This window comes from Vigna unguiculata, chromosome 8 (assembly GCF_004118075.2).
Source record: "Vigna unguiculata cultivar IT97K-499-35 chromosome 8, ASM411807v1, whole genome shotgun sequence".
NCBI lineage: Eukaryota > Viridiplantae > Streptophyta > Magnoliopsida > Fabales > Fabaceae > Vigna > Vigna unguiculata.
This window is the reverse complement of record NC_040286.1, coordinates 30,902,873-30,917,806: the sequence shown is the minus strand read 5'-3', so window position 1 is coordinate 30,917,806 and position 14,934 is coordinate 30,902,873. Positions and strand designations below refer to the sequence as shown.

At 30.9% G+C, this 14,934-nt stretch overlaps 1 protein-coding gene across 1 annotated transcript; it reads right to left on the bottom strand.

Moving 5' to 3' along the window:
* Nucleotides 1-2,201: 2,201 nt before the first annotated feature.
* On the bottom strand, nt 2,202-13,894 carry LOC114193853 (probable LRR receptor-like serine/threonine-protein kinase At1g06840). The gene is made up of 21 exons (XM_028083813.1): nt 13,807-13,894; nt 13,442-13,624; nt 10,748-10,898; nt 10,561-10,632; nt 10,344-10,415; nt 10,045-10,188; nt 9,846-9,917; nt 9,658-9,729; nt 9,101-9,175; nt 8,674-8,742; nt 8,462-8,530; nt 8,247-8,318; nt 7,940-8,026; nt 7,762-7,830; nt 6,941-7,425; nt 6,595-6,753; nt 6,107-6,390; nt 5,760-5,811; nt 5,361-5,611; nt 3,192-3,326; nt 2,202-2,708 (listed from the first exon to the last, which is right to left on the bottom strand). Exons 2-21 carry the CDS (start codon nt 13,548-13,550, stop codon nt 2,361-2,363), a joined length of 2,847 nt encoding a protein of 948 aa, XP_027939614.1. The 5' UTR covers nt 13,551-13,624; nt 13,807-13,894; the 3' UTR covers nt 2,202-2,360.
* Nucleotides 13,895-14,934: the final 1,040 nt, after the last annotated feature.

Below are 14,934 nucleotides of genomic sequence, written 5' to 3'. Positions count from 1 at the left end.
TTTAAATTTAATATTATTTTAAAATTGGTGTCACGCGACGCGAGCGGCCGGACAGACACTTGAAATAAATTCTTTTTTCTTATATTTTATTTTTTTATTTTTTAATCATTTATAAATTTTTAATATTTTTTTGAAGCTATTTTAAAGTAGTTGTGGATGTCATTGCGACGTGAGCAACCAAATAGATATAAAGGAGTAAACAAAAAAACTATTTTTTATTTTTAGATCATTTAAATAAAAGTCTAAAATGGGTGTGATGCAACGCGAGCGGTCGGGCAGACACCAAAGAAATAGGAAAAAAACAATTTTTATGATTTAAACAAAATAATGAAAGTTAAAAAAAAAATCAAAAGAAAAAGAAACTAACGATGACGTACCTTATGCCTTTTCTTTTTTCTTGGCTCCTTTTATAATATTTTTGTGTTTTTTTTCAAGAGAGATAAAGATGAGAGGTGTTTATGTGGGTGGTAATGAGAGGAAGAGAGAGGGTAGAGAATATTTTTTTCTACCTCCTTTAATATGTTTTTTTTTAAGAGAGATCAGAAAGGAAGTGTGTATGTGGGAGTGGTGATGGGAAAGAATTAGAAAAGTGTAGAGAATTCTTTTTTCGGTCATGACAGGGTGCGTATTTATATTCACAACTTGCAATATGTCAATGTAATCTCAGTCTTAATTGTAACGAATAGTATAAGGAAGGAATTGGTCATGATAGTAGCAAATTATAAGTATCAAATCACAGCAAATCAGAGCACAAAATCAATCATCATCAATAACAAATCAGAGCACAAAATTAATCCTTAATCCCAATTAATAATATTGATTCTTACCATTTGAATAGATATTGCTTCTAATTATTATTATATAATTAATTTCTCTATCAGACACAAAGGTAGAAAATATTTGACTTGGGCTCATGAAAATTAATAACAAATTGGCTCTTCCTCCTTTTTTTTTTCTTCTTTTTTTTTCTCTCTTTTTTTTTTAAAGTTGATGTTTGAAAATCTTTTTTGAAGAAAATTTTGTTCACATTTTTTTTATTTTCCATCAACTAAAAAACCCTTTTTTTATTATTTTTTTATTTTTTTTGAAAATAAATTTATTCACCCGAACGAAATTGGGTGTTGACACATACACAAAAAAGAAAAATACAAAACAAGTGATGCCGAAGGTGATTGATTAGCCATCATCATTTTTTCTTATCAATAATTATTAATTATAAATTAATAGTATATTAGTAGAGGAATTTGAATCTGTAATCTCTTTCATTCCCTTTTTTTTCAATTTTATCACTAAGTAAACAACAATGATATCAGTTTTATGTTGTTTATATTGTTATTATTATTATTACCTCTTATTAAGTTTTTAATTGTTATATTTGTTATTTTACAATACAATATTCAAATTTATTTTATTATTCAATTTATAAATTAAGAAAAAATTTATGACTAATTATAATTGTGTATAAATAATAATAATAACTTTTTTTATATTTATGTGAAATATAATATTTTATTCTATAAGTATAATCAAGTCTTTTACAACTTTTTAGAGTTTTCAGTCATTTGTTATGAACTTCTTCATTTTTTTATAAATTATTACTTTTTATACTACTACTATTATTTTTGAGATATATATTTATTTTATTATTTATTCTAATAAACTTTTTTAATTGATTTTTTAACTTAAAAAAGTATTTTTTTTTGTTTTCAAATAGGATGTGCGTATCCCGAATGGTTAACAAAAAGAAAAGAATTGCGAAAAACTTTTGTTAAGAAAAAAAAATGGTAAAAATTGGTTGTACGTATTACAAATCTTTTATAACAAAACCATATGTAAGATGTCATGCAAAATTAAATTTTAAAATACAAATAAATTTAAAGTGAAAAAAAAATTGTAATGTATAATAAATATCTTTTAAAGGTTAAGTTTTATAACTCTTCAATAATATATAATATACCTAAACTAAAGTAAAAACAAATTAAAATATAATTACAGACTCATCGCATAGACTGTAATATTATGCATAATATATATTCATTTAATTAAAATATCTTACATAAACAATCATATTAATGGGAAGACTAAGCGCTTCAATATGAAGCTAGCTGTATTTTCTTGGAGAGATGAAGTGACAATCGAAGAAAATACAAGTGGTTGATGCAGCAGTGACACTGCCAGTATTTCAGCCATTACACAACGTAAAAAAGATAAACTGATGGGTGTATAACCTACGAAACAATTCACTGTCAATTAACCTTAAAATAGGTAAATATAGAAAAACATCAACAAAACACATGACTGTGTGATATATAGTACATGTGATGGCTTCATTGTTCCAGGTAGGTGATATTTTTGAAGTTTTATCTAGGCCTAATGGTGGGTATCTTTCCACTGACAAGGTCACTACCAGACACATCTTCTGAAACAAAAGGAGTCCTGCTAGTAGATGATGAAGGTTGTGAACTGGATATTATTCTTCCATAACCACTTGTCCCATGTTCTGCTTCCACAGCGTTGGTCTCAGGTAACATTGAACACATGTTTTCTAGCTCTCTAGCCACTTCTGCCATTTTAGGTCGCTCGTCTGGTGCGTCTTTGCAACACTTTAAGGCCAACGTCAAAAACTTCTCCATGTATTCTGAAGGATAAGAGCCGATCCGTTTATCAATAACTGAAAACAATCCACCATATTCGTATGCCATATTAACCTGAAAAAAAAAATTAAATTCAAAGTATGTCGACATTATGTTATCACGGAATAAAAGAGGGTTGTAACTGAATTGTATTCTGCTTCTATCCATCTTTGAATAAATCTTAGAATGCTCCTGTAATATTCGTTCCCCTTGTTTTGTATTCTTCTAGTGATTCCTAGAAGATGGGATTTTTTTATATAACACAATAATGATTGGAAGGCATTATTGCTTGATTTCAGTAAATATATCAAGGAAAAAAACCACCCTCGGGAACAGTTCCAAGTAAGATTTGATTACTAACACAACTCCAGTGTTCCCGAAAAGACACAGACAAAAACTTGAGATGACAGGAGTTTAGCAGGAAAAATTTGAACTCATGGATTGTATGAAGGTAAGATGACTGTTGCAACAAAAACTACAGCAGATGAATGTTTTTTTTTTTTTCATGTAGAATTCTGAAAACTATAGGAATAATCTTGAAGAGAAAGCAAACCATACCTGTCTAATAATATTTTCACCATGAAAGATTGGTGGCCTCCCAGTCACAAGTTCTAGAAACACAACACCGAGACTATAAACATCACTTTTGTCAGTCAATTTGTGAGTTAAGCCGTACTCTGGATCAATATAACCCTGCATGATTAAAACAGTCAACAAACAACGAAGAGATTAATTTGTTTGAACATATAAACTCAACCTAACTGTCATATAAAAATAATTATAATTATTTAGTAGCATTTTGATAAGTGTCTACAATGCGTAAAGTTTCCATATAAACATGACACTTATCAAGTTTTAATTGATCATATCTTGGAAGCAAACAACTCATTTCAGCTTATAATTATAGAATGAAGTATTAAAAAGAAGAAAAATAAGAAATTGATGATTTTTTATTGATTTTGCAGCAATTTCTCGAAGAATTAAAAATGATGTAGCTGAGTCCCAAAATTCACGGTTGAGCTCTAGTAAGGCGGTTAAGGAAGGACCAGAATATGACTTTTGAAGCTGAGCTACAACAAACTGGTGTTCAACACTTAAGGAGGTGCATGACTAAGCCACAAGAGATGTGCTCAGCACTTAAGGCGGTACATGACTGAGCCACAAGAAAATATGCTCAGCGCTTAAGGCAATGCGTGACTGAGCCATGAAAGAATGGGCTCAACACTTAAGGCGGTGCATGGTTAAGCCACAAAAGAATGTGCTCAACACTTAAGGCGGTGCATGGCTGAGCGCTAAAAGTTGGGTTGAGCACCGCCCAAAAATTTGTATAAATAAAGACCTTGGGTTCTTATTTCAGGCATTGAGTAGCTGAACTCCCTCGTGCCCATGCTTGATGTAATCAATTCTGATTCTATATACTTTTACTTCTTGAGTATTTATCTTTGCTTTCATTCAATTATTTGTGGTTTGACTTATGCTTAATTTTGACTTGATCACTCATATTATTTCACGGATTTGATTTGAGTTGGAAGATTGGTCTCAACTTGTGTGGATGAATTGATGACTCATCCTATTTCACTGGTTGGATTGAGTTGAAAGACTGATATCAAACTAAGGTCTAATCAATCATCATACCTGTACTGATGCTTATTTAAGTAGCAAAAGGGGATGTTAGAGGAGAGAGTCTTGCACATTAAAGCAAGGATTCATTCTACCGGAAGTTGAGGAATCACACTGGATTTGAAATCCTTAGGTTTTAGTGTATCAGGATGAACCTCAGTCTACATAGAAAGAGTACTCCTAGGACATTGAATGATTTGCATAATAAGTTAACAATATGGTAATGGTATAGTAGAAGAAGATGAGATGAAATCAATTGATAGCCTCTACTCCACTCAATCTAATTACTACTATCTATTTTTACATGCACTCTTCATCACAATAAAAAAAAATCCAAAAATCAAACTTCCAATATACTTGCTAAATCCCTGTGGATACGATACTTGTTGATACTACTACGCACCAGTGCACTTGCTGGAAAATGATTGTTGAGAAACCTTCATCACATTTTCTAGTATGTTAAGAAATCCAAAATTTAATATTATTTTGTAATTCTCTCAAGAAGTATAAAGCGTATTATGAACTACTAAGATGTGCATGACTAAATCTAGGTATTAGTAGACCGGTGATAAACCAAACCAAAATGAAAATCACTAGGGAAGGTTCAAAACCACCAGAAAGTGATGATGTTGTATGTGATTTAATGAAGGTACGATGGAAAAACAAAATTCATAGCATTTAAAGAGAACAAACACAGGTATTTATGGAATCGGTGGTTGGTATATATTGAAGGTAGCGAACACATGTAGGTAAATGATTGTTTCCTTGTAGTAGACAGACACATATTTCTAAATATTTTCCTTCCCCCCACCTCCACAAAAAGGCAAACTTTTGAGAGTTATATGAAGAAGATTGGAGGGATTGTATTGCTGGCAAAAGGTTAGATTCATGACATTGAAAATTACCAAAGGTATGAGAATATAATGAAATTGATCCTAGTGACTACAAAAGATTGGGTGGGATGGTAGGGTCATGTGTACTACTAATGCATCGTTCAACATTTATATTTAAATAATGTAGAATGGTGTTTCATTCTTTCTAATTTTATCCTGAATATGAACACGCTCAATTTCAGAGAAAAACAAAACCCATTGATGAAAACCTTACCGGGGTCCCCTTTATCACAGTAGATACATGACCAGGCACGTTTCCTTGTGTATCTTGGACTGGGGCAAGTCGTGAAAGTCCAAAGTCAGCAACTTTTGCAGTGAACTTGGAATCCAATAATATATTGGTGGCCTTCACATCTCGGTGGAATATTGGAGGATCTACTTCCGTGTGTAGATACACAAGACCTTTTGCTGACCCAAGAGCAATCTTCAACCTCATGGAAAAAGTAAGAGGTTTTTCTGAATAAACTGTCATAAAAATATCAAGTGCATATAGTTCAGAGAAAAACCAGAAAACAAGACTTCGTTTTATGACAGAGTCAACTATAAAATGTACTGACATTATATTAAGTTATCAGACAGCGCAACGAATTAGATATACAGGTACAAGATTTACCGGAGAGGTGATCCTTTAGCGTTCCATTTGGCATGTATTCATAAACCAAAATCTACATGTCCAAGATGGTAAATCAGACGGAGAAAATAAACCATTCCCAGAATGAACTAGCATTTAAGAGATAGTTATTCTATGCATTTACATCCTTTTATAATGAAATATTTTCAGTAAGTTATCCTTTTCTTTGTACAATCCGTATCCTTGTGCATCCAACACAAGATGACAACATAATTGAAGTTATGGAAACAGAACTTTCTAAAATAAATCAAGAATCAAAGATTACTAAAGCTTTTACTATAACAGGTTCGGTTAGAGTTTACATTTCTGAACTTTAAACTAAAAATTACCTGTTCACCCTTTTCATCACAGTATCCAATCAGAGACACAAGGTTGCGGTGATGTAGCCTTGACAGCAATTCTATTTCTGCAAGAAACTCCTTCTCACCTTGCAGGGAACCCTCCTGTGCACGCTTTATGGCAACAACAGTGCCATCAGGAAGAAGACCTTTAAAAACCTTCCCATACCCACCTTGTCCAATTCGAGCAGAGTCACTAAAATTGTTCGTAGCGCCTGCCATTTCTTCGTAATTAAATGATCTTATCCCTTCAATTTTTATTGAGATCCTAGATGCTGTGAAAGAAACAAAAGTCTGTGTTTAACATGTATGTATCTTGATCACCACATTCTTGACTAGTTAAGAACAAAGTAGAAATGGTTTGCATTTGTAAATTCATAGTAAGATCTAGACTTCTGATTGTGACAGAGCAAAGCACTGGAGACAAGTCAAAGAGAAGTAATAATCATAGGCTAGGTTATTCATTTTAAGGTACTCACCTTTTGTCCGTTTGGAAGGTGTACGATGATCTCTCAAACGTATTCTCAATACGAGCATTGTAACGATTGCAGAAAAAGTAACCGCAAAGGCAATTGCACCCAAGACTATTCCAACCAGTGCTCCTTTGCTGATCCCTGAACTTGGAGAGGTAACAATCACTGTGATAATATAAAAAGTATGAGAATAAACGTAAAACAAATAAAAAAAATGACTTATACTGACACATAAAAAGTATGAGACATGAATTATACTAACAAGAACAGGAGAACTACTGACACAAGTACAAAAATGTTATACGAACAATTCAATTAATAGACTGAACCGTAAGAAGTTTCTGTGACTTACCATCCCTGTAAGGATCCAGGAGAATGAAGTCTAGAAGCTCAAAAGGTCCGAACAAGTCATTGGTTGGAAGATCAAAGTCTAAGAACAAGTTTCTGAGCCGAAGAACCTCACTTGTATTGAAAAGATGAGAGCTGTTATTATCAACATACATGGGAAAAAGCTTCAAGTTCATTCCCAAACGAGGACCTTCTTCCCATTCAAATTTGTGAATATAGAACTGATCAATACGTATTTTAAGACCCCTTGACATCATGCTCTGAAATGCATTCGTGTAAGTGCGGAAATCTGAAAATCCTGGACTTTTTAATCGATAGTTAACAACCAACGGGGCAGCACAGAAACAGTCCACAGTATATTCATAGGGAGGGGGGCATGCTTGGGTGGGACAGCTAACACTGAAGTTACCATTGACGCTAATGTCACTTTCAGATCCACAGAACTGAGCTAAGGTGTTATTATTTGAGCACATAGGATTTCCCTCAAGCCTGAAAAATAGTAACTTTCAAAGCACAGTTATTGAATCTCAATTCAAATATAAATTGTGAATGACAAAAAAATGAATTTTAATCTTTGATTGTATACATATTGAATCATAAGTTTCAGAGATGTCAAAAAATAAACACTACAAATTTACTGATATAAAGACGTAATAAATTTAAAGTGGGAATGTCAAACTTAAGACATATAGAATGAAAACAAGGAAATGATAAATTTAAATGCAGAGATTAGAGTGAGTGTGTATCTGGGGTGACTGTGTAAAGCCTGAGTTTTAAAAGAATGAAAATTGAGAACCTGGAAAAGAAATAAGGTGAGAATCATACCAGAGGGTGACATTTGGAGGAAGATTTGTACTGCCTGATATGCTTGTAAGTTGATTATTTTCCATGTCCCTGAAATATGAGAAGAACATCAAAATGAAAAGGAAAAAGGACACACATACGCATGCTTCCACATATAGGTACGACAGAAAAGTTGCCCAATTATTATTTCATGTCTTACAAGCGAAGCATTTCTGATCCATTTAAAACCCTGTCCTGCCAAATGGTAGAAGGAACACTTCCGTTCAGTGAATTGTTTGCAATTGACCTGTCAGAGAAAGACATGTGTTCATTAATCATTGATTTTACAACAATTTTTACATAATTAGAAATCAAAAACATATATTAATTAATTTGGAATACGTCAAAATATGTTGTGACGTAAGGTGGTATATATAAACTCAAACAGTTTACAACGTTGGTTATGTAATTCAATGCTGTTTGTTGTAGAAGAAAGGATGAGGATCAAAAAGAAGAAGACAACTTACAGCTTTTGAAGACGTGGAAGACTAGAAAAGTAGGATGGAATAGTTCCAATAAGATTATTGTTTGATAAATCACTGCAGACAACTTCAGAGGTCAAACAGTAAAATAATATGAAATCATTATAATCATAGTTTGAAGATTGTCACACCAAATGGTGAACAGAGGAATATCCATATTTTGAAGATTTGTAAGTTATTTAAGCAATAGAGGTTCTTACATGGTTGTGATATTGTCTGAAAGCTTATTAGTTGGAATTGATTCATTCAACTGATTCAAACTGAGGTCACTGGAATATACACAAACAACAATTGGTAGAAACCGTTAGAGTCTTAGATGTAATGTCTTTTGAACAAGTACATCATCATGCCAAGTGAGGCACTTCATTTTAGAATCCTAGAAATCAATGCATAAACTGAGTTGAATTCTTACAGATACGTAAGGCGTGGTATCGTGCTCAAATCAGGGATTGGTCCTTGCAAGTTGCAGTTCCGAAGACTCCTGATAAAACCAAGTAACCAAATAACAACATATAATCAACCTTACATTTTCTACATTTCTCATTATCAAACTAAATAATTCATTTATTATGACACAAAGATTCGACAATGTTGTGTACGCCAAAGAATGAAAATAGAGGAAATAAAACTTTTCTAAAACAATTTGAACCTCTATATCGTTTTTGCGTATTCAACCGGTTAATAAACTTTCTAACTATCATTTTGGACCTTTATACTTAAATTCAATTCCAATGTTTAACTGAAATTCCTTTGTACATCAGATCACAAAGATTCCCAGCACCTTAGGTCGCTTTGTAGTGTTAACATACTTACAGAGAAGGGATAAAAAATGGACTTACAGTTTTATCAATTTTGACATGTTTGCATAAGAACGTGGAATGCTATTTCCACCAAAGTTGTTGTTATCAAGTTGACTGCAAGAACCAGAAGATCCATGAAATACATTAAATAAAATGATAAAGTACATACTGATCCTAGTCAATGTAATTCTCTGCCCCCGCCCTGTTCTGCCACCCACATGAAATTGAATATTATACATCACAAGGTCAGTTTTTAAGGATTACATATTATGGATGGGAGGGAGCAGCATAACATAAATTCATGGAAATTAATATCTGAAGAATATGTTACAAAGGAAATAACTGATCCAATGGTACCTTATATTTGAAATAAGATTATATATAATTTATAGAGCCTGACATGTTAACTAATAAGGTTATATAATCAGATATAAGAAAAGAAAAGTGGAACAACCGACAGAGATTCAAACCAAGTGAAAGCAAACTGAGATGTCATCAACTTTATGAAGAACATACGTCTTATTCAACCAAAACAAAACGAAAACCAGATGAGGTTAAAGACATGCATACACCATACAACACATAATAAATCATACAGAATCTTTAAGCTTGGCATCTCAGAGAGCTCAGAGGGAAGATGTCCTGTAAAGTTGTTGTTGTCAAGAAGACTGAAAGTCCAGAAATATACATCTTGTCAAAACATATATAGGCTTGTCTGTGAACGATTAAATAAAACCAAGAAAAAATATGTGAATAACTGCAATCATGTCACCAAATAACTTACAGGTGAAGAAGGCTTCCTAAGCTGGAGAGTTGTGCTGGTATTTGCCCACTGAGTGAATTGTTGTTCATGTGACTGCTCAAGTAGGGGAAAACACTATTTTTATTGCGTTTCTTGAGAAAGAAAAACAAAGGTAGAAGAGAAACAAAAAAAATTCAGGTAACAAGTTTTTAATGTAAAGAATCATTGTAGAGAACCTTACAAATGTATAGTGGTGTTCAGTTTTGCAAATGATAAAGGTATAGGTCCTGTGATATTGTTCTGATCTATTTGCAATCGAATCAGGAATGGAAGAAACCCAAGCTCTTCTGGTAACTCACCAGTTAGTTGATTTCCATTCAGAAGTCTGCAAAATTACAGACAGAAACTAGTAATTTAACTTCAACTTACTAAGACAACACTGTTTCGTGCACTAATGTGAGTAAAAGGACTCAGAACAACTAAGGTGACAAAAACTACAGAGTTACTACCGGCCAAGAAGAAAAATTTATTTCAACTTACAACAGTTTCAAAGGATTGATAAAGCCAATTTCCTTCGGTATACTCCCAGTTATGTGATTCCACATAAAGTCCCTTCCAAGAATATAAAGTAAAAGCTTTATTATTAGAAGAAAGTAATTAGAAGCTATTATAATCTTGAAAAACTGTGAAATCTAGAAATTGCAAAATTGACAATGTTCATATGTGATTAGAAACATGAATGCAGCTACAGCCTTACAAGACTTCCAGATAAGATAAGCGTCCAATCTCTGGTGCCAAAGTTCCAGACAAGTTCATGTTCAGTAAATGCCTACAGACAGGAAAATATAAAAGTGAAAACTATTATGAATGTGTTTGAAGCAAGAAAACGAGTTAACATGGCTTATACAGAAGAATAAGTTTAGAGTGAAGAATTAAAGTGATACAGTTGTTTAACATGTAGATAGCCATCCACTAATGTTGTATCGGAGCACATAACTCCTGTCCAGTTAGATGTACATGGATCTCTGCGATCCCAGTTGCTCAAATTTCCATTAATATCTATCAAACTTCCTTTTATGATTCTTAATGCGTCAACTGCAAGATAATGCATATGAAATCATATATTGTCAATAAAAATCTATGAAAACACATTAAACATCGTGTCAAGTGATTATTCTACTCTTAAAATTTACACCTGTCTTTCTTAACATTTCTTAAATTTTTAATAGTTTTGAATTAATTATGTATATATTTTTTCAGAGGTGAAAATCTACTTGGGGAAAGTCTTGTCATACTTACCCTGTTTATTCACAGAATCTGTAGAAAGAGGGAGATGAAAAACAATTTGGAATGTTCTTTTGGATATGTTTAAAATTTTTAAGCTATGAAACAAATGGCTAAGTGCTCTTACTGAAAAGTGCACTGCAATATAATACAAAGGAAACTAACAGAGGATTCAATTAATCAATTATAAAAATTTTAAAAAATAGTAAGTAATGTTAAAATTTCTGTACATTTTATTTTCCAACTTAATTATCCTTAACACTAACCAATCATATAATGTTGTTATTTTTTAAATGTTTTTATTAATTTTAATTCTTTTACTCTCTCAACTAATGTGTATTGTTTCAATTTTATTGCTTCCTAAATGCTTTTATTATTTTTAGTTCTTTTAATCTCTCTCATTTCTTTTAGAATAGATAAAGTTAGACTCTCAAAAGCATACAATTTAAGAAACTCCGATAAATATAATTCAAAATTAAGAGTATATTTGTAAAACAAACCATTAATGAAAGAGCTAGTTTGGCTTTTTATAAAAATATCAAAACTATTAAATTATTTATTCAAATTCCATGGCATCATGTCCTTATAAGTATTTTTTTCTTTGTTTAAAATATTTTGTAATTCATAGTTTTAAACTAATTATGACCATATAATTTGAATTTGTTTATGTGATGATTAGGGATATAACATGTGCACATGTTGTTTAATATAACTACTAAATAACATGTTCATATAGATAAACTTGTAAGTTTAAGAGTTATCTGAAATTAAGAGAATCTTTTAATAATTTTCCCTACTTATTAATTTTTTATAATAAGCATTGAATTCATTTAACTAATCACCTGTCAAAAGAAATAAAGTATTAGGTTTAAAATTTTCATTAAGTCTATAAGTGAATAAAATATCATAGTTCAATTCTATAAATTGATACTTTATTGCACAAGAGTATTTTATTTTCACCTTATTACACAATTTTATTTCTATGCGCGTGAGGGCCAATCGATTTTCATATTATTAATCTGAATCCTGATAAGTGGAGACTTTTTTGTCCCCTCGTGACAGTTGACTTCACCACTCAATAAATAAACTTAACTTGACCATTATTTAATTTTAATTCTTCTAGAAAAAAATGCTCAAATAATTAATCAGTTTTAAAACTTCTGTTCATATTGATATTTCTCCTTTTCCCCCTTAAATCTCAATTTTAATGTACAAATATATGCTTATTTTCTAACTTTAACTTGAGGATTAAACCCACGCGTTCATTAGATATATTTTGTTATAAGCGTGTTATGTTTTCTTTTCTTTTCATTCTACAAAGGAGATTTTGTTTTTATGATTGAATATGTTTAGTGAGTGAATCTGAATATTACTATTTATAAAGCCATAAATAGACATGATGTTTGCGAAAACATACATGAAAATTATATTATTATTTCACTAGTGTAAACACAGGCGCTATCGCGCCTGTGTGTACACATTTTTTTGAATTATATTAATAATTGATGATGTTGTAATGTTATTAAGTTAATAAATAAAATAAAAGTATATTTATAAAAAATAAAATAAAATGTACGGAGAAAATAAGAGAAAAATAACTGTTGATGAATAGTAAGAGAAAAAAAGAAAAAGGAGATAAGTAAATAATTTTATAAAAACTTATACAAATAACCATTAATTTTTAAAAATTTAATAAATAATTAAATTATAAAGGGTAAAGTTGGAATTATGAAATGTGGACACAAAAGAGGGAATCCCCTTTATATATAGTTATAGATTAATTAAAATTTGATAAAAAAAAACATAAAATTTGGTTGATACAGTTTTTTCTTCTCTAGCATTGGGTAATTTTGAATCAATTTTCATTAATAAAGAATAAAAGAATGTTATTAGAAGAATTGTTGGTATGCATAGTTGAAGAAAATAAATCTTGTTGTAGCACACACCTTGAAACCCTACACCATATACTAAAAAAACTCATATTTCCTGCCAATTTTGTTTTGATTTTTTTTTTTGTAAAAAATACATATAAATTTTGTTATGAAAAAAAAATTGCAGAAAATTGCTACCAATTTTTTTGTAAAATATTTTGTATAAAACATTTTTCACAACAAATTTTGTAGAAAATAATTATCCACAAAAACATTACCTGCCAATTAAGATTTTTTAAAAAAATGATAAAAAAAAATCTTTTTTCACAAATTTTTATAATAAATTTATAAAAAGAATTTCATATAATATGATTTTCTAGTAATCACTTCTAGAATCGCTAATGAATCATTAAAAAGATATTAGTAGAATAGAAACTTGAAAAAATGGGGAAATTGAAAAACAGGAAAAGTAAAAAGGTATACCTTCAGTTGGATCGGTGATCAAACCAGTAGCCAATAGAAAGTAGCAGTATAAACACAAAAACAGCAGAAGAACTTCTTCACACTTACAACATCCCTTTGAAAGATACATCTTATTAGCTGAAACGGCCACAACTTATTCAATATTTTTCCCTTAATAAACTTTGCTAAGTGTTTTTTCTTGCCCTGGCAACAACAAAACCAGTTAGAGACATTCATGGATTTCTGACTCTTCTTTAGTTGAAAAGCTCAGAAGCTGTAATAAAACTAAACTAGAATTTATATGAATACCCTTTCAAGATATGTATATGTTCAAAATGACATGCACATGCAGCAGCTACAAAACCACACTGGTTTGATGGTTTTACCTTAGAACGGGAAACAGATCATAAGCTGTTGCTGGAAGAACACAACAACAGGTCAAATGAAAAATGTTTGTTATAATAACTTGCAAATAAATGTTACGAATCATGAGAAGCAACATGTGGATTATAATATAATATATAAGTGTATCAGCATTGAAAACTTCGTACAGTAGATAGTGTGGTAAAGCTAAACTTCTGACTTGGTCGCCATGGCAACGAGGAATTGTGAGTGTAGTTGTCGAAGAAGGCCATCAATTTCGTCACTGTCGCTTGCTCTTCAACAAGTAACTTGCATGAGAAAAACAGCAAAAATTAATAACGAAAAAAATTAGAAAAAGTAACACCACAGCTAATTTAATAGCTCTTCAAATTAAAAGAAGTATTCAATGTCAACTAATTTCAATTTTATAAATATTTGTATAAACTGAAATTAGTTTATAATAAGTTAGTTTCTAAAACAATCTCATAAATTTTTCTAAAATTTAATTTTTTTTGGGAGACTGAGAAAATATACTTGTCTCTTACATTAATATGCATTCTCGCTCGTTAGAAAATGTTCATTTCATTTAACCATTTATCCTATAGTTATTGAACCAATTTCTTCCAATTAATTGGAGTTTTAATTATTCCCTCTGGGCTTTCAGTACTTTTGTACGTGTAGTTTTGTTTAATTATGTTTCTCAAGTTATATATTATCGAATCACATGATTATTAATATGAAAAAAAAAACGTCAGCATGTACCAGCATATACGTACCAAGTACCAAATGAAGAGTACAAAAAGAAAATTCAATGAAAACTAAAGATATTCACTTTTCTTAAAAAAGAAAGAAAGATTTAAACAAAAGTAATCTACTTCAAGTTGACGAATATATATTTCAAATAATACATCCAATTTTCCACTTGATAATTATTATATTTATAGTTGAGACAAATCTATATTAATTAATACATATTCAATGTTTGACTTGATCCATGAAGTTATTAACTAGCTTCAAACCTGATTTAATTTAAACTAAAAAAAGGCCAATCGCACATTTTAAATGAACAAGAGGTTGGGAGGAGAATTGGCTACGAAGATGGAAGTCTTTTTGCTGAAAAACAAAGTTTATTTCTTAATGAAATCACTCAT